Source organism: Mustela putorius, unplaced genomic scaffold (genome assembly GCF_011764305.1).
Source record: "Mustela putorius furo isolate JIRA1106 unplaced genomic scaffold, ASM1176430v1.1 tig00000480_pilon_pilon_pilon, whole genome shotgun sequence".
Lineage (NCBI taxonomy): Eukaryota > Metazoa > Chordata > Mammalia > Carnivora > Mustelidae > Mustela > Mustela putorius.
The window spans coordinates 518,776-538,253 of record NW_025421397.1 but is presented as its reverse complement, the minus strand read 5'-3'; the positions used below and the strand labels follow the sequence as shown (position 1 = coordinate 538,253).

The window sequence follows — 19,478 nt, the reverse complement described above, 5'->3', positions numbered from 1 at the left end:
ATCCCACCAAGTTTAAAAACAGCTGGAGACCACGCCTCTTTCGCCGTAGAAGTCGCTGGGCTGGAAGATGCCATTGGAAACGATAGTTGCGTGATTGGCTTTTGTCCCTCGGATTACTTCACTGGCCTAGCTGCGGGTGGGGTGGGGATGCTTTCCGTTATCACGCTGCCACCGACCAACCCTGGCTCTCAGCTGACTACGGGGTACCTTCTTTTTTTTTTTTAATATATTTTTTTAAAGATTTTATTTATAGATCACAAGTAGGCAGAGAGGCCGGCTGAGAGAGAGAGAGAGGAGGAAGCAGGCTCCCCGCCGAGCAGAGAGCCCGATGCGGGGCTCGATCCCACGACCCTGAGATCATGACCTGAGCCGAAGGCAGAGGCTTTAACCACTGAGCCACCCAGGCGCCTACGAGTACCTTCTCATCCGGGTCTTCCTTCTTTCCCCCTCCGCATCTCACATGCCTTCTCCGCAGTATCTAAGGCGATTTTTTTTTTTTCCCTCGCCAACTTTTTATTTTGAAAAACTTGAAATTTTTTGGAGAAAAGTTGCAAAAGTAGTTCAATCAACATCCGTGTGCCCTTCATCTAGATTCATCAACTTAACATTTTATCCATTTGCTTTACCTCTAGCTACATATACGGTCATGACGGCGCTTCATCTCTAAATACTTGAGCTTATAGCGTCTTAAAACAAAGACATTTCCTAAATCATCACAATACCTACGACACTCAGGAGATTTAATATTGACAAAATACTATGATCTAACACGTGGACCAAATTCAAATATCAGTGGTCTCAATATTCTTTAGAACTGTTCCCCATGTTAACCCACCGCCAGAATCTAATCAAGAATTACCGTTGAATTTGGTTATCATTTCTGCTCCATCTCTTCCAATCTAGGACTGCACCGGCGAAATGTCCTTGGGACTGCATTGGTTCTTTGTTGGAGGCTCTCCGGGAGGATCCGTTTTCCACTTGTTGCCAGAACTCGGTTCTACGCAGGTCCCACTTCCTTGCTGGTTTGTTTTTGGATGTGGGGTTCTTTGTGTCAGAGACATCAGCATTCCTTGTGGTCCTTCAAAACCATTAATAGCAGAGATTCAAACCTTGAATCTCTGATCTCCCCTTCTGCATTATCTCTCCTCTGCTGTCTTCTCACTAGTCTCTGAGTCCCGCTTGAGAATGTTCTGTTCTTAAGGTCTTAAATCATTATATCGAGCATTCTCACATAATCCAGGATAATCTCTACCTCTTAAGGTCCATAATCATAATTATATCTGCAAAATCAGTGCAGAGAAGTACCCAGATTAGTACTTGATTAAATAATCAGTGGATGAGACTCTTGGGGGGAGGAGCATCTTTAAAATTCTGCCACTGAAAACAGCCCTCTCAGGATTGCTGGAGAACTACATTGTTTTAATGAATGTAAAACTTCTAGAATCATGCCTGGCATGTAACACTGAGAATCTGTGCCAAAAAGCCACTGACTCAAGGTTATTGGACATAATTAAAAGTACTAACTGGCTTGGGAACATAGTCCCTGAATTAACCCAGTGATTTCTTTCTTATGAAAGAAAGTCCAGAAAAATAGAACACTGTGATGCATCCCACTGGTATGTCAATTCCATTTGTCAGGGATTATTTCTCTGAAGCTCTTGGTTGCCATCAGATGATGCTCCCTGGCGGCATTGTGCTCCATACCAGGCTACACGTGCGTGTGCACACACGCACACCCCCCACCCCCCCTTAATTACATAAAAATATTTCTGAAAAGTGAAAAGATAACATATATTAAAAAGTTAATTTTGTTTTTCTGTATCTTTCCTGCATTCCTTTTATTTTTTTTAAAGGTTTTTAAAATTTATTAATTTGACAGAGAGAGAGCATGCACAAGCTGGGGGGAGTGGGAGAGTAAGAGGCAAGCTCCCCACTGAGCAGGGAGCCCAATGTGCAGCTTGATCCCAGGACCCTGGGATCATGACCTGAGCTGAAGGCCCCTGCTTAATGTAGTGAGCCACCCAGGCTCCCCTTTCATGAATTTCTTTTAGAACTGTTTTTGTTTTTTTTTCTTTAGACATTAGTGCCCGTTTTCAAAAATTGAAAAATTTGGGGAGAGTAAAATGTCTATTGTGTTTAGGCCAATGTCTGCCAGTTGTTAATCTTGTTCTGTGCTCCTGACACTTCAGCATGTTTGACCAACAGTTTACTTTTTTTTTTTTCAAGATTTTATTTATGTATTTGACAGACAGAGATCACAAGTAGGCAGAGAGGCAGGCAGAGAGTCGAGGAAGCAGGCTCCCCGCTGAGCAGAGAACCCGATGTGGGGCTCGATCCCAGGACCCCGGGATCATGACCTGAGCTGAAGGCAGAGGCTTTAACCCACTGAGCCACCCAGGGGCCCCTCAACTGTTTACTTTTAAGACCTCCATCTTATTCAAGATCAGAACTTATGCAAGTTTCAGACTTGGAAAACACAGATTTTATGAATAGAGTCAAAAATGCTAAAATTCAAGATGTACAGCCATAACTTTTGTTTTATTTATATTTATTTTTTGTGATTACATGTTAAGTAGGACCTATAAGTAAGAAAACATGTTTTGGAGCTCCTAGCCAAACAAACAAAACCAACACTGACAGATGTGTAGGAGGATGTCCCCAGAACTATGGCATGAACTCTGACCTCTGTAGGTGTAATGGAGAAAACAAAACTGATACACATGAAGCAAGAAGTACTTCAATCGAAGCTTTTATTTTAGGGCTTTTCCGTGCCAAGCAACATTAACCCAGCTCAAAGTAGCCTGAGCAAAATAGCAAAATCATCCTGTCACGGGGTGATCTCTGAAATGCAGGGGTGGAGCCAAGTGCAGGAATCTCACAGAAGTGTGAGATTTTAATAGCAAAATTAAAATCTCTGTTTCTCAGCTGTGGTCTGATTCAGTTTGTCTGTCTGTTGGCTTATTCTCTTGGGTTTCTCCATATGCTGTAGAAGAGAGTCTCTGCCCATAGATGTATGACTGCTAGCACCGCTGAGGTCATAGCCTGTGGCTCATGATCCAAAGGGAAAGAGGAAGCTGCTCTTCTATCTCAATTTTTTTTTTTAAGATTTTATTTTATTTTAGAGTGAGAGCACACATGCACACATGTGAAAGGGAGGGGGTGCAAGGCACACCGAGGAGGAGGGAAAAGCAGTGGGGGAAGAATCTCCAGCACACAGACCCCCACACTGGGCTCACTCTCACAACCCTGGATCACGACCCGAGCCAAAACCAAGGGTCAGAAACTTAACTGACAGAGCCACCTGGACACCCCCTTTCATCTCAATTCTTTTTTTCTTTTCTTTTCTTTTTTTTCCAATATAATGTATTATTTGCCCCAGGAGTACAGGTCTGTGACTCATCAGGCTTACACATTTCACAGCACTCACCATAGCACATGCCCTCCCCAATGTCCATAACCTAGCCACCCTAACCCTACCTTCCCACGACCCAGCAACCCTCAGTTTGTTTCATGAGATTAAGAGTCTCTTATAGTTTGTCTCCCTCCCAATCCCATCTTGTTTCATTTTTTTCCCTCCCTAACCCCCATGACCTTCCACACTGCTTCTCAAGTTCCTCATATAAGAGAGTCCATCTCAATTCTTAAAGGGAGACTTTGATTTGCCTATTTGGGTCATATGCCCACCCCTTGGACCAATACTGTGTCTAGGGCGATGCATTACTATTTTTTTCCCTCTGCCCCCTATTGTGGCCATGAGAGGTAGAATTGTGTAACTGGCAGTCAGTAGCAACAAAAGGGATAAGAACACATACCCTTCAGGAGACAGAGGTGAGGATGATGCAACAAAACTTAGATGAAAAGGTACTGAAGGAACAAAAACAATAAATGTCCACTAAATACATTTACTAATGCTATACTATACAATTGGTAGATATAATAGGCAAAAATAATGGCCTCCTAAAGATGTGTTAAAAGATAAACCAAGTAAGGCCTGTTAAAAATTTTTAGAGTTTATTTGAACAAAGAAATCGATTCCTATCAGGCAGTGCCAAGCCAGAAATGGTTAGGAAGGCTCCACTCACAGGAACTCAAGAAGAGATTTCATAGAGAAATGGGGGAAGCAAAGTAAGGAAGGTATTGATTGGCAATGGCTTAAAGCCTAGTTGGCTGTGCGAGATTTGATTGTCCTTAGCATTTTGACCTTGTAAACTTGAGGCATTTAGAGGTGTGGATTTTGGTTTGCTTCACAGAGGCCACCACAACATTAGAGCCATCCCAGGCAAATGGGTTAATTTGTTTAATTAACAAATAGTCACTTCCCAAACCCCAGAATTTATGAATATAGTATGTCACATAGCAAGGAAGGATTAAATTTACAGTTGGAATTAAGTTTGCTAATCCCTTTATCTTAAAATCAGAAGGTGTTCTTGGTTTGCTGAGATGGGCCCCATGTCATCACAAGGGTCCTACTATGTGGAAGATGGTGACAAAGGAGTTAGAGTCACAGAGAAAGTGTTAGTGGTGGAGGACAAGAGCTAAGAAAAGCAGGCAGCTTCTAGAACCTGGAAAAGGAACGGACACGGATTCTCTTACACAAGAGCACAGCCCCGCTGCCACCTTGATTTTAGCCCAGTACAACCCATTTCGGATTTCTGACCTTCAGACTGTAAGATAACAAGTTTACATTGTTTTAAGCCACAAAGTTTGTGGTGGTTTGTTCCAGCAGCAGTGGGAAACTAGGACAGCACCGGAGGCTTTAGAGTTACATAGGCCTGAATCTAAATCTGTCTTCCACCACTCAGCTGTGTGACTTCAGTAAAGGCGGCCTTCCTGAACAACAGCTTTCCAATCCATAAAAATGAGGCTATTCATATTTGACTTAGACGGTTTTTACTAACTGTTAAATGAGATCACAACATAGTGAAGTCCCTGAAACATGGTTAAATACTTAATAAATACTGGTTCCTATTATAACCATCATGATATTCAATCCTCAAAAAAAGACGGTAAGTGATCTTTAGCATACATTGTTTCCATTTTAAAGATGAGAAAACTAAAGTTCACAGGGCACCTAAGTGGTTCAGTGCGTTGACCATCTGACTCCTGATTTCCGCTCGGATCATGACCTCGAGGTCATGAGACAGAGCCCCACGTTGGGCTCTGCATTCGGTGGGGAACCTGCTAGGGATTCTCTCTCTTCTTCTCTTCCTGCTCCTTTCCCCCAGCCTCCCTCTCTCTCTCCCACTCAAATGAATAAATAAAACTTAAAAAGAAGAGAACTAAAGCTTTAGAATGTTCTGCAACATCACCTAGCTATTAGGGAAAACTTCAAACTCTGGTATTAACTTACAGTCTGCAGTCTAATCTCCCAAGAACTCCAGAGGGATTCAGAACTCCCAGAGTACGTACTGAAATCTTTCTCAGCTGTCTTGTGCTAACGGAATGTTCGACTTGTACTCCAGGCTGTTCAAGAATATGATTGTGTGTGTGTCTGGTTTTTTTTTTTTTTTTTTTTTTTTTGGTGCAGGGGTGGGGGCTGTGGGAGATAGCAGTAGTACTAGATGGGGAACATGAGCAAAGAGGCAGGAAGGGGAATAAGCCATGACCACTGATCCTAGACTCATAGTAGGTTTTAGAGCTTATAGCGGATTATACAAATTCTTAGCCTTTGGGCCAAACCTGGCCTACCCACATATTTAAAACCAAACAAAGAAAATAAGAGGAGCTACTTCAAAAACTGAGGCAGAATGCATTTAGACAGGTTTTACGTTTTCCAGTTTGTCACTATCCCGCATTCTACTTTTCAATTCACCTGGCCAATTCGCATGTTTATCTGAAACCTGCAGGATTCAGGTTTCAACTTTGGCTTAAAGGGACCTTGTAGAGTCTCTTATTTAAAAGGAGACCTAAGTCGGTTAAGTGCCTGGCTTACAGAAACACGGCTGGATTATGGTAATCATGACTTCTGATCAAGTTAAACCATCACACAGGCAGATGAGGTCAAATTATGCAAGGTTTGGATATGTTCTTTTCATTTAAAAAAATATTTATTTGAGAGAGAGAGAGAGTGTGTGTGTGCGCATAGGGAGGGAAGCAACAGGAGAGGGAGAAGCAGACTCCCCACTGAGCAGGGAGCCAATGATACAGCGCTTCATCCCAAGACCCTGGGATCATGATCTGAGTTGAAGGCAGCTGCCGAAGGGACTGAGACACCCAGGCACCCTGGATATGTTCTTAAGCATTGCAAAGAAACTGTGTTTTAGGATGATGGTTTGGCAATGCAATGCAGGCTCAACAGAATACAGACACATATAGTAGGAAGACAGCTAGACATACTTCTATAAAGATAAATGGTATAAGACAGTGAGTAGTTATGGTGGTGCACCACGAATGAGTTACAGGTGTATAGAGAAATTGATCCCCATAGCTCCAGGGAAAACTGGGTGGGCCTGAACCTGGAAGATTCCCTGAGCTGGTTGACACTGTGACGACAACCTTATTGGGTTGTCAGGTGTTATACAAACACTGCATAACAATAACAACCATTGTTAGATTCTTATTTCTTTTCACATCTAACATCTCAGCAATTGCCCTGCTTCTTACAGGGACAGGTAGCCAGACAGTAGTTGTGACTCAGTTGTTTTTTCAAGTGCATGCATGAACTTGGTCATAGCCGATCAACACTTCTGTTGAGTTATGGGTATTGTTGACTATATACTTACTATGTTTAACTGCCACTTCAGATGTCTTTAAAAAGAGTATGCTTTATTTAGCATAAAGTTACTAGGTATGGAAATAGAACAACTACTTGGCAAAAAATTACCAGATATGGACGTAGAACAATGGGTGTAAACTTGTATCGGTAGAGCAAATATGGCTTATTAATAACCAAAAATCCATGTTTTCTCACAAAACAGCCAAATAATTTATTGCTCTTAAAAAGTAGATAGTCTTGAGTAGATAAAACAAAAAGGTAGCTTATTCCAGTTCAAGGATGGATAAATTACCAAATCCCTCAGAGTATGAGAAAGAAATTTATGAGGACGAGAGAGCACAGTTTTGAGAAGAAACTACTTTTATTAAGACATCAAACACCACTTTGTTAGAAACATACTGCTGTTTTTGAATAAAAGCTGTTGAATTTTCATTAGTGGGTGAGAAAATGATACCATGAGTTTAGTCAAGTAGGAAATGGTGACAAACCTTGATATTCTTTGACAACCCCCCAAATCAATCGGTTGGTATTAAAGTCAATAAAAGAACATGAAATATATTGTTTATCTGTGTGTATCACATGGGAGAAAGATTGGGAAGCACTGGAATAGATAATAAATGCTACAGGAGCTTTAAGAAAGAACTTTAGGATGGATCCAAGATGAAAAGATGTGAAGTTATAACGCATAAGAATTTGAAAAATGTCCAAACTCATTCATCAGCAGTGAAAATAATATCAAATACCCTGACATCCACTAAGTTCTAGGATTTTTCTCCCTTATAAGGCTCCTCAAGCTCCTCACTTACCTCCTTTTTTTTATCTCCTCCTTTTCATTCTCTCTCTCTCTCCTTCTTCCTTCCCCACCTTCTCTAACCCTCCTCAGACCCTCCTCTCACGAAGAGAGATGTAATAATGACTTTCTGTTGATTGTACTCCTGCTGAATTGGATGTCCTTGGGGCTCAGTCTCCAAACCAAGTGGTTCATCAATGGTGTGAATTTTTTCTGAAGAGACAGTGCAGAGGAATTCTGGCACCTGCTGTTGCAACAATACTTTTTATCTTCCTCCAATCCCCAGCTTATCTTCTGAGTACCTTTCCCTGGCTTGTCAACATCTACACTGCTCCTGCCTCCTTCCTGCTTTGAAAAGAATTCTGGATCTGCTGCAGGAAATCTAGGTTGAAGTCTCATTCTGCCACTTGTGCAACCATGGGAAACAACTTACACTCTCCAAGCCATAGTTACTGTGATTGTAATATGGTGACAACCTTATCTCACCTGCCTACTTGACAGACTGTGGTGAGGATTCAACGAACATATGAGAGATGTCAAAATTTCTATTAAGAGTAAAGGCTGGGTGGCTCAGTTCTTGGTTGTCTGCCTTTGGCTTGGGTCATGGTCCTGGGGTCCTGGGATCGAGCCCCGCATGGGGTTCCCTGCTCGGCAAGGAGCCTGCTTCTCTCTCTCCCACTCCCCCTGCTTGTGCTCCCTTTCTTGCTGTGTCTCTCTCACAAATAAATAAATAAAATCTTAAAAAAAAAAAAAGTAAAGCCTGAATCAAGTCTGAATACATATTACTGCTTCATTGCTAACATAACATCTCACTTAGTTAACATAGTTCAATAGTTCATTAATAAATTAAAGTTGCATTACCATATACATTTTTTTAAATTTCTGGAGGTAAAACTTCACAATTTTACTTGGGGCAAGTGTATCAGTTACCTGGCCATTCCTTTTAACTTGATTATTTGAAGTTTTTGCAGGCATAGCAATTAGCTGATGCTATGTAAAAACAAACTAATGCCTCTTCCCCAACACACACAAATTCTCAATGTCCTGCTATAAGCAAACATTAATCTAGCTTACAATTCTCAAGGGTTAGCAATGTGTTGGCTAGTCTAGCCTGAGCCTAGATGAGGTGGTGCTCACCTAGGTGAGCTACCAAGAGCTACCAAGGTGTGCTCTTGGTATCTTTTACTGTGTTTCTAGGACCAACAGGCTAGCCCAAGCACATTCTTCTCAAGGCAACAGTAGAAGTGCAAGACAGCAAGCAGAAACACAAGCTTGTTAAGGCCTAGACTTGGAACAGGCACACCATTATTTCTGCTCTACTTTATTGACCAGAACAAGTTACATGGCTTAACTCAGTGTCAAGGAGTGGGGAAATACACAGTTGATTCTCATTATTTGTGATAGTTATTCTCTATAAAGTCACCATGAATACTGCATTACTAAATACAGAACCACTGCTCCCAGGAGAAATAGAGGTTCAGTTCCTGTGAGCCTCTGATCACATTTTCAGTAGACCAGTACATAACCTTGTTTAATGTGTTTCTGTTTAGAGACACCTCACTTAATATATATTGTTGACTCATTAACATTAAACTTCTGACCAACAATACCATAACTCATGCTTGAAGGAACTTACTTAACACATGCATTTTCTGTGTAAGGCACGTCACAGTATTCTTGTGTTTGGAACACCGGACAGAACATTTGCACAATGCTTGGGGCCATATATACTCTGGAATCATCAACAAGCAAAAATGCAAAAACAAAATGTGGCATTAAAAAATTGTAAAAAGGACATTTGTTTCTAGTATGAGACCTGAAACAAGAAGGAAGAATATTGCCTGCTCAACCTCAGCTGGGAACTCAAGTTTTTTTTTTTTTTTGCCACTGTGCATGTCTGCAAATGACGGTGGACGTGACGTGAGTATGAATTTGGGGGTTACAAATAATGTTAGCAAGTAGGCAAATTCAAAATGCAGAATCCATGAAAAACAAGGATCAACACTGCTTTGCCCCTTACTGGGGAAAAATTTCAAAGTTCTATAGCAAAAGACGTAGGTGAAAAGGAGGGTTAAAAAAGTTGGAGCCAATAATGCAGAATCCAGGAGTTCCACCTCAGACTTACTGAATCAAAATCTGCATTTCAGATTCCCCAGATGTTTGTATGCACATTCAAGTTTGAAAAGTGCTGCCTTCAATAGGATGATGGGTATATTCATGCCAGAGTGTGGAAGTTAAACCTTACAAAGATTAGGGGCCTACTACATAATATTTGTATGAGTATTTATGAGTCTGGGGGCATACTGGGACAGCCTCTCTAAGGTGAGGAATAATTTACCTCATCTTGCAATTCCTATTAATAGGGAAGAGGCAGAGGACTTGAGCCTCTCTGGCTTTCTGAGAGCAGCATATGCCACACTTGAAAATATAGCTGCAACACATTTATTGGGCAACATGGATGGCTGCCAGTTTGAGTGGGTCCCTGAGCAAGATAGTGCTCTGTAGAAAGTCTATGCTGAAATGCAAGCTGCTCGCAGTTTGGCCCTATGTCTCAGCAGATCTGATGATACTAGAGCGGCCCACGGTCAGTAAGGATGCTATGTGGAGTCTTAGGTAATCCTAACAAGAGAATCACAGTGCAGAGCCTCAAGGTTCTGGAGCAAGGCCATTCTCTGATAGTCTGTCATTTGGAAAGCAGCCCCTGGCACGCTGCTGAAAGCCTGGCCATACAACTCAGTATTATGCAACAATGACTGCTTATCATTAGCTGGACATTTCAGATTTACCAAGTCACTTATGGGTAGGTATAACAGCAATCTATCAGATAGATAAGGAGAGAAAGGAGTCAAAAGATTGAAAATTCCTTGGAGGTCAAAAAACAGTGGCCAGAAGGACATGAATGGGAGAGCTGGACATTCCTCAAGAAAGACAAACTCAGTATAATAAAATTACCTTTTTCCCACTTTTTTTTTTTGAAATTTTATTTATTTATTTGTCAGAGAAAGAGAGAGAACCCAAGCAGGCAGGGAGAGCAAGTAGAAAAGGCAGGGAGAAACAGGCTCCCCAATGAGCGAGGAGCCTGACACTGGACTCAATTCTAGGACCTAGAATCATGACCTGAGCCAAAGGCAGTCACTTAACTGACTGAGCCACCTAGGGGTCCCTCTTTTTCTCACATCTAAATTCTCCTCTCCTGGAATGCCCTCTATTGGGTGCAGAGTAGCAGTATGCACTGGACCCCAGATCAAATCTATGGTTACCATTAACAATTCCTGCTCATCAAAGGGATACCTCCTTAAAGCAGTTTCTCTTTAATCTGTGCCTACCTCTCCGTCTCCATGGTTATTGCCTTAATTCTCTCAACATTTCACTCTTACACATATCCTACAATATTGACAATATTTCAGCATATCTGATGATTCTATTCGTTCCTCAAGTATTTATTGAGCATCTACTATGTATCAGACACTGGGTGAGGCTTTAGGGAAACAATGTGAAGAATTTAAAAAGACATTCCTGCAGACCTCATGGAATTTACAGATTGGTGGAGGAGAGAGATGAAAATCCTGTGTAAAATCCTTCCATGGGGGACGCCTGGGTGGCTCAGTTGGTTGGGCAGCTGCCTTCAGCTCAGGTCATGATCCCGGCGTCCTGGGATCGAGTCCCACATCGGGCTCCTTGCTCCGCGGGGAGCCTGCTTCTCCCTCTGACTCTGCCTGCCATTCTGTCTGCCTGTGCTCGCTCTCGCTCGCTCTCGCTTGCTCTCTGACAAATAAATAAATAAAATCCTTAAAAAAAAAAAATAAAAAAAAAAATCCTTCCATGGTTCCTTGCTGTTTTCAGAATGAAGCCCGGATGTCTGGATGGGCTTGTCCCTTCTTACCTCTCCAGCATCACCTCTAACCTCAGTCCTTCAGTCTTTCTGGGTCTACAGCCACAGTGCATACTTTCCCTTCTTCAGAGCATCCTCCTCTCTGCTTGGCTAAAGTCTTAAGAGTTCACTATGTCTTTTTTTTTTTTTTTAAGATTTTTATTTATTTATTTGACAGACAGAGATCACAAGTAGGCAGAGAGGCAGGCAGAGAGAGAAGAGGAAGCAGGCTCCCCATGGAGCTGAGAGCCAGATGCGGAGCTCGATTCCAGGACCCTGGGATCATGACCTGAGCCAAAGGCAGAGGCTTTAACCTACCGAGCCACTCAGGTGCCCAAGAGTTCACTCCAGGAGCTCCTGGGTGGCTCAGTAGGTTTAAGCCTCTGCCTTCGGCTCAGGTCACGATCTCAGGGTCCTGGGATCCAAGTACCGCCCCCCCCACCCCCCCGCACTGGGCTCTCTGCTCGGTGCCCCCCCCCCCGCCTTCCTCGCTGCCTACTTGTGATCTCTGTCAAGTAAATAAATAAAATCTTTTTAAAAAGTTCACTCCATCTGTTTACCTTCTGCTGGAAGCCTCTGGACATACTCTCCCCCATCTAGCTGCACATCTCTGCAGTTCTATGCCTCATGCTACCACTATCACATATGTATCATACTTCACTGTGATTTTTCATTCTTCTGTCCACCTCTTCTACCCTATGGTGAATGCAGTCTGATTCTTAACTGATGCTTGGCATTTTTTTTTTTTTAGACGTAACTGAATAGGTATTCAGAGGGCACAGTCCCTCCCCCCACACCCTCCGTCCCTTACCCCTGCCCCATTCTACAACATTAGAAAAGGCCAATATATCAACTGCACTGTGACAAAAGAGCTTTTGGGACAGGACTCCTGGGCATCCTGGCCTTCAGGGGTCTTGATGTGTGGGTGGCAGTCCCGTCTCGCCTCTCGGGCGCCCCCTGGCGCCTCCAGATGAAGCTGCAGGAATGGGAGGGCGCGGGCGAACATGCGGTCCCCGGCCCTTGCATGGCGCATGCGTAGCGCGCGAGCGCCTGCCTTGGATAGGAACAGTCCAAGTGAGAGGGGAGCTGGCTGTGGATTCAGGTTCTTTTTCCTTGGGCAGTAGGGAGGTGGCTTCTCTTCTCCTCTCCGATTGTATCTTAATTTGTAAGGCTTGAGTGTGGCTCTGCAGAGAGCAAGAAAGGGGCTAGAGTGTTGCCAAGCTCCGCTTCGTTCTTCAGCCCCCCTCCCGGGGTGGGGGCGGAGGGTTAGACGGTCCCAGGTCAAGAAGCGCGGGGGCGGAAGCGGCGGCGGCTGCGACGGCGGCGGCTGTCAGACCTGGAGAGGCGCCGGGCGCAGCGGCGATGGAGGGTCAGCGCTGGCTGCCGCTGGAGGCCAATCCCGAGGTGAGCGCGGCTCGGATCTGGGCCCGAGGCCGCGGGCAGGGGTCGAGGGAAGCGGGCCGCCGCGGCTAGTCGGGAGCAGTTTGTTTCTATAAATTGTGTTCTCTGTTCCGTTTTCAGGTCACCAACCAGGTGAGTGAGGTGTCTGCCGCTCGCGACCCCGGAGCCCTCCCTGCCCGCCTGCATCTCGGCGCTCACTAGGAATCTGGAATTAGATTCCGTGAGGGCCCCTCTTGCTCTGCTTCTGACGAGTGTGCCCCCTCTACGGCGTGTGCCTCCCACCTGGCTCCTGGAGATGCTCCCCGCTGTCTCAGCCCCTCCTCTGGTCCTATTGCCCAGTCATCGCGTTTCCTGGGGTCTCCGGGTCTGAGGCTTGTGGCGTGTTGACCCTGTATTCCCATACCTCCTCCCTCTTCGTTTTACTCGTGCCGATTCCATCATTTCCCAACCCTTGGACCTTCTGGGTGACTAATTTGTCTACACTACCTGACTCCAAGCTTTGTAAACTCGCCCACCCAGTCCTTGTAATTTCATCCACCGCCTGCACTATGAAATCATCTTCCAATCATCTTCTCTTGCTCCATCAAGTCCCTTCTCTTCCCCGCCACGCCCCCTTTCTCTTCCAGTCTCTTAAAACTGGAATTCAGTTTTGCTTTGATACCACAGAAAGCGCACTAATGGAAACCCACGCCATTCTTTGCCCACCTGCCAGCCCTTGAACAGTCCTCTAGAGGGTATGGAAGGTTCAGGTTTGGGAAGGGAAAAGGGAACATCTCCCAGCCGCTCCTTAAAAGAACAATAAGTGATACCCGGTATATAAACTTTTGATTTGCTCAGGTGTATTTTGTCTTAACCTGTTTTTCATTCTCAACAGCTCATTGACTTTTTACTGCCCTCTTACTTTATTATATGATATACTCCCCCACCCCCCAACATGATCTTCCCTTTTCATCACCAAAGAATAGTGATTCATCATGTACGTAATTGATTTTTGGTTTTCAAACCTTGTAGAAACCTTTCAAAAATTTCTTATATACCAAAAGTAGATAGAAATGCTTTATCTTAATGTTGAGACCAAATCCTTCATCTTATGCAGTTTATTTTATGCTTTCGGAATGACTCCAAACTCTTGTCTCTTTAGTAACCTAGAAACATACAAAACTGAAAACCAGCATATATCGTTTATATTACTCTTTAGGTGGCATTCCCTGCCCATTATCATGTACATTTTCTTTAGTTTTCCACCTTTGAAATTTGCTGTTCATTTTTTCCTTGAAACATTTTGACCCTTTTGTAAAAAAAATTGGGGGCCTGAAAAAAAATCAGTATTTGCAACTTCTGATTTAGAGCCAGAGGAAGGAGGTATTTTTTTTCAGACTTAATCCAAAATGATATTTACACCTTTTGTGAAAAATTAATTTACCATACATGTAGACTGTTCTTTTCCATTTATCTGTGTGTTGGTTCTTTTCTCAATACCACACTGTTTTGATTACTATAGTTTTGTAGTAAATCTTGAACTCAAATGGCGAGTATCCTCCTACTTTGTTCATTTTTGAAATTGTTTTTGGTTATTTTAGTTCCTTTGTCTTAGCATATAAATTTGAATCATCTTGTCAAGTTCTACAAAAAAATTGTGATTGTGATGGTGAATGTGTGTCTAAGTATATAGATTTAATTTGGGGAAAAAATTAACATCCTAAAAATATTGAGTCTTGTAACCCATCATTTACTTGGATAAGACCCAAGTAAAAGTAATCTTTTGTTACAGTTGTTTTGCCAAGTATGAGAGATAATGAAGTTGAATAGGTTTCACTGTATAGTAGGGGTCAGGAAGCCCAAGATAATATATATCTCATCATTTACTTGGGTCTTTCATTTCATTCAACAGTGTTTTATAGTTTTAGCATTTAAGTCTTGCATATATTTTATAAGATATATACTTGAATATTAATGATTTTCAGTACTGTTGTAAATGATACTGTTTTAAAATTTTTAATTTCTAATTGTTATGTATAGAGATGTGGTTGATTTATGTATGTTGACTTATATCCTACTACCTTGCTAAATTCACTTATTCTGGTGGCTTTTTTATGAATGTTTTGGGGGCATTCTATATAGACCATCATATTGTCTGGGAATAGACCTTTTTATTTCTTCTTTTTCAATCTGTGTACTTTAATATTTCTTATTCCACTAGTTGGGACCTTCAGTACAAAGTTGACTAGAATGGAAAGAGAGGACATGCTTGTCTTGTACCAGACCTTGGGTGGAAAACATTTGATTTTTCATCATTTGGTATATGAATTGTAGGGTGTCAGTAAATACTTTTTCTCAGAGAAATTTACTTTTTTTCCTAGTTTGCTGAGAGTTATTACCATGAATCCGTGTTTGATTTTCTCAGATGACTTTTCTGCATCCCTTGAGAAGATTATTTAAGGAAGAAATAATACCAATTCTACATAAACATAGAAGAAAGAGGGAAACTTAGGAATTCATTTTAATGGCCAGCATTACTGGATAAGCCATAATATGAGTAACTGCAGACCAGTATCCCTCATGGGATCTAAAAATCTTCAACAAAATGTTAGCAAAGAGAATGTAGCAATGTGTGAAAAGGTTAATATTTCAAGACTAAGCAGTTTATGCAGGTATTGCAAAGCTAGTTCATCATTCCAAAGTCAATCAGTGTAATTAACCAACCATAAAACAGGCTAATGGACAAAACTATTTTTTAGATTATAATGTTATTTGTTAATAAGATATAAATTTATTCAGCTGTGATGCGATCCAGCCGCTACTGGACTTTTCCTAGGTAATCGTAATAAACTATAAAATGCATTCACTAAAAAACCCCCAAGACCAAAATGTACTTTTTCAATTAATTAATAATATTATTCACATAATATATTATAAATAATAATACCTTTTATAATAATATTCATATAATAGAAATAATATCTTTTATAAGAGGGAGCTGGTTATTCTGGTGATTAAAATATTCATGGTTTTCTGTTTTTCATTTCAGTGTGAAGATAGACAATAAACAAGTAAGCAAACAATTAGCAATTGTTTTAAGTACAATGAAAAAAATTAATAGGATACTGTTTCTCCATTAGGAGAAACATAATAGGTTGGATGGTGACAGGAGACCATTCTGAGGTGACATAAACAGGGAAAAGATGTTATTTTAGTGTATGATTCTTTCCTATTTCTGGCTTGCTTTGACATGGTTCAATTTGTTTTAAAGAAGTAATATGCTTTTAGGGAAGAATGGCCAGATATCTAAGAAGTGATTAGTTCTAACCAAATTTTTGTGTTTTTTTTCTTTATTGTCTATATATTAGTGACAAAACTGAGGGTAGAAAAGGAATACAAATTTAATAACTGACTTAGAATTTGGAGAATTAATAAATTAAACCATAGATACACCCCAATAGCATCTATCCCCAGACTCCCTATTTCCCTAACTTAAAGGAATCTTAGGCCTTTTACTTGTTACAGTTTGATAGTTGCATATTATTGTACTCTTAATTTGAACAAGTACTATTTTATGTTTTAATGGTACCTAGTTTGTAGAAGAATGATCAATCCATATTTACTATATGGAGAACATTATTAAATGTCAGATACTAACTAGTAACCATGTGTCTCTGTAGATGTGGTAAGCAATGATTTTTCTTATTGATTAATATGCTGTTAGTCCCTTTTAAGGATATTTTGTCATGTTGCAGGTAAGACTTACCTGGAATAAAATCAGTTAAGTGATAGAAAAAATTATTCTCATTTAACTCATTTCTCCTATTTCTGCATCTAGCCATTATTACTAATACATGTTTATTAGTAGTAATGTCAAGCAAGTACTAAATAAGTAAAATTTCCGTTAGAACCTAAATCATTAACAATTTAGTAATAAGGTAGAATCTGTTGTTGCCATGAGCAGGCCGTTAAAGACTGGAGAAAGTGGCTTTAGAACAAATTTAAAAGGAAAGTGAATATTATTTTTCTATTTTCTTAAATTTCTAAAATCAGAGTTTTTATTATTTGTCACCTAAAAGGAGGAAGAATTCCCTATAAATTAGGGGTAGAAGGTAACAATTTTTCATGTAGAGAAATCTAACTTGTGTGCTAAAACCTGGAGAGTAGAGGTGGTTATAGACCCTTTGAGAATGTAGACTTTGTAGCTAAAGTTAGAGAACAAGATACAGAAAAAGAGACTTCAGACAGTAAAAAACGAGGCTAGAAAAGTAAATAGGGATGAGAGCATCCAGAGCTCTGCATGTGGGTTCTGGCAGTGTGTGCTTAAAAAATCATGTAAACTCTCAGACTCCATGTTCTCAACTGGTAAAAGGATTTAATAAAAGCTACCTTGCCTGTTGCAATAATGGTGAAGGACTTTAAGCCTTTAGCGTGGTTTCTGATACATGATAGCTTTTAAAAATATTTAAAAATAATTTTAAATTTATTTGGTGGAAAATTTTATCATTGGACCATAGAATAAAAAAAATAAGTGACCTAAGGATCATGAGAGAGCATGCACAAGGAGCAGGGAGAGGGACAGAGTGAGAGAGACAAGCAGACTCCCTATTAGCAGGGAGCCAGACACAGGGCTCCATCCCAGGATCCTGAGATCATGACCTGAGCTGAAGTCAGACACTTAACTGACTGAGCCAGCCAGGTGCTCCTAAAGTACCCCTTCTCATTTTTCTTGACTGGCCAAAATTTTAATGGCATTCTGAAAGTTTAGTGAGCTTATCAGTCAGAATTTTGTTATTTTATTATCTAATGTTTAGAAAAGCCAAAAATATGGTATTCGAGGTTATAATACCATTTAGCCTGCTCGATGCAAACTGGATGCTTCTAATTGTGTAGAGATGGCTTTGCAAATGCATATAAAGAATACTCTGTGGGCAGTCTGGAGAGATTTATTTTGGAGTAGTTTTAAGATTGTTATTTTGAGTTTTCTCCCAGTTTTGTAAATTTAACTAAAATACATATGTGTGTCAGTTCTATAGCTTTTTGTAACTTACAAACTATATATACCTATTGTGAAAATAACACATTTTTTAAAAACTGGAAAATAAAAGTTGAATTCACACCACCCAAGCTAACTGCAGTCAATATTTTAGAGAATTTCCATTCAGTCTTTCTCTATTTGCATAGGGTAATTTTAAACGCAGGTTTTGTTTTTGTCTTAATAATCAATGTAGGACAGCTTCATGATTAAAAAAAAAAAGTAAGAGGTGAAAGTTAAAAGCCTTCTTCCTCACCCTTTCTCAACTTCCCAGAGGTAGTTACTATTAATAGCTGCCTTTGTTCTTTTTATTTGTGTGGTGACTTCCTATGTGAATCTTACAGAAATCTGGTCAGAGGGTGCAACTAATATTCTTGATAATGACGGAATTTTTTTTGTATCAATCTCATTTGATTAGTAATATGAGTAAAAAGTTTTAAAAAGTGTGATTCCAGTTAAAATTTAGCCCTTTGTATGTTAATTTAGTCGTTCATTCCTCAGTTTGTTACTTACCAATCTCACTAGAGTTGCTGCCCTAGATCTTGGTATTTTCATACTTAACAACTTTGGTTGCTGTGGAGCCAGTTGAGAAAAAGGCTTCTACTTCACAGAAATTGGCCAGTCTTGTCCACACTGTCACTAAAATATTTAAGTCTTACTTGCTGTTTGTGGCACAGATGTGAAATTACTCTGTTATGTGTACCATCTTGTTTTATAATTTTATGACAGCATGACTTTTTGGGGTATATAAAATTAAATAATTTAAATCCTCTCATCGGGGTTCATGATACTTTTCCTTTTAGAGGTCTCAATCCTGGGCAGGTAGTATTCTCCCAACCAAGTACTAACCAGGCATGACGCTGCTTAGCTTCTGAGATCAGGCAAGATCGGGGTGCGTTCAGGATGGTATGGTTGTAGACTGGGCAGGTACTATTCTGAGTTGATTAAATGAATGCCTGGTTTTAGATTAGGCAAATATATTTTTTCCATCTATTTAACATGACACAAATAAAAATGAACATATTTTAAATACATGTCCAGAGCTTAATGGACATATATAGACATAGAGATGGCTAGATTATCTGTTAAAATAGAGCTATAATCTTCAGTTCAACAAGTAAAACTTTAGTGTCTTTGGTTTAGCCAGGCACAGTGCTAGGGGATGGGATTTAAAAAATGAATAAGACACCGTTCCTTCCCTTGACTTTGTCAGTTTTAATTGTTTTGGTTTCTACATAAAACTGAATTTTGAGAAGGGCATCAACTAAGAATTTTAGAGAAAGTGGAGAATGGAGAGAAAATTAGTTTGGAGTGAGGGGAATCAGATGAAGAATAGGTATAATATAAAGGAGTGCATTGATTTTTGTGACCCCAGACTGTTGGAGGGCATGTGACTTGATTAACTTAATTAGGTGTTGAGCACATTCCACCAAGAGATGTTTTTTAAATTCCATATATTTCTTATTAAATGTATCTAGGACCTTATTTTTGACCAACCATATTATCATTATTTAGAGTTTCTTCACCAGGCAGAGAAGGAGACTGACTAGCTATTTAATTAGGAAGGCCTTTTCTTATAGAACCTGACTGTATGAGACGAATGGCACGGTTTATGTAACATGGCATTGTTTCTGTTGGTTTTGCAAGATCTCAGCTGATAGTCCAGGTACATGCGATCATTCTTCAG

The 19,478-nt window shown here is 40.6% G+C and overlaps 1 protein-coding gene across 5 annotated transcripts in view; it reads left to right on the top strand.

Annotated features, from left to right (window-relative positions):
• Positions 1-12,441: 12,441 nt before the first annotated feature.
• The window catches only part of UCHL3 (ubiquitin C-terminal hydrolase L3), a 59,075-nt gene continuing 52,038 nt past the window's right edge, over positions 12,442-19,478 (top strand). The window contains exons 1-2 of one of the 5 annotated variants that reach the window (XM_013057212.2): positions 12,442-12,780; positions 12,898-12,904. In XM_013057212.2, coding sequence (XP_012912666.1) covers positions 12,739-12,780; positions 12,898-12,904 — 49 coding nt within the window. In that variant the 5' untranslated portion in view covers positions 12,442-12,738. Of the gene's footprint in view, positions 12,781-12,897; positions 12,910-19,478 lie in introns of all 5 variants that reach the window. The other 4 variants (XM_004754395.3, XM_004754396.3, XM_004754397.3 and 1 more) reach the window with 4 other exon arrangements.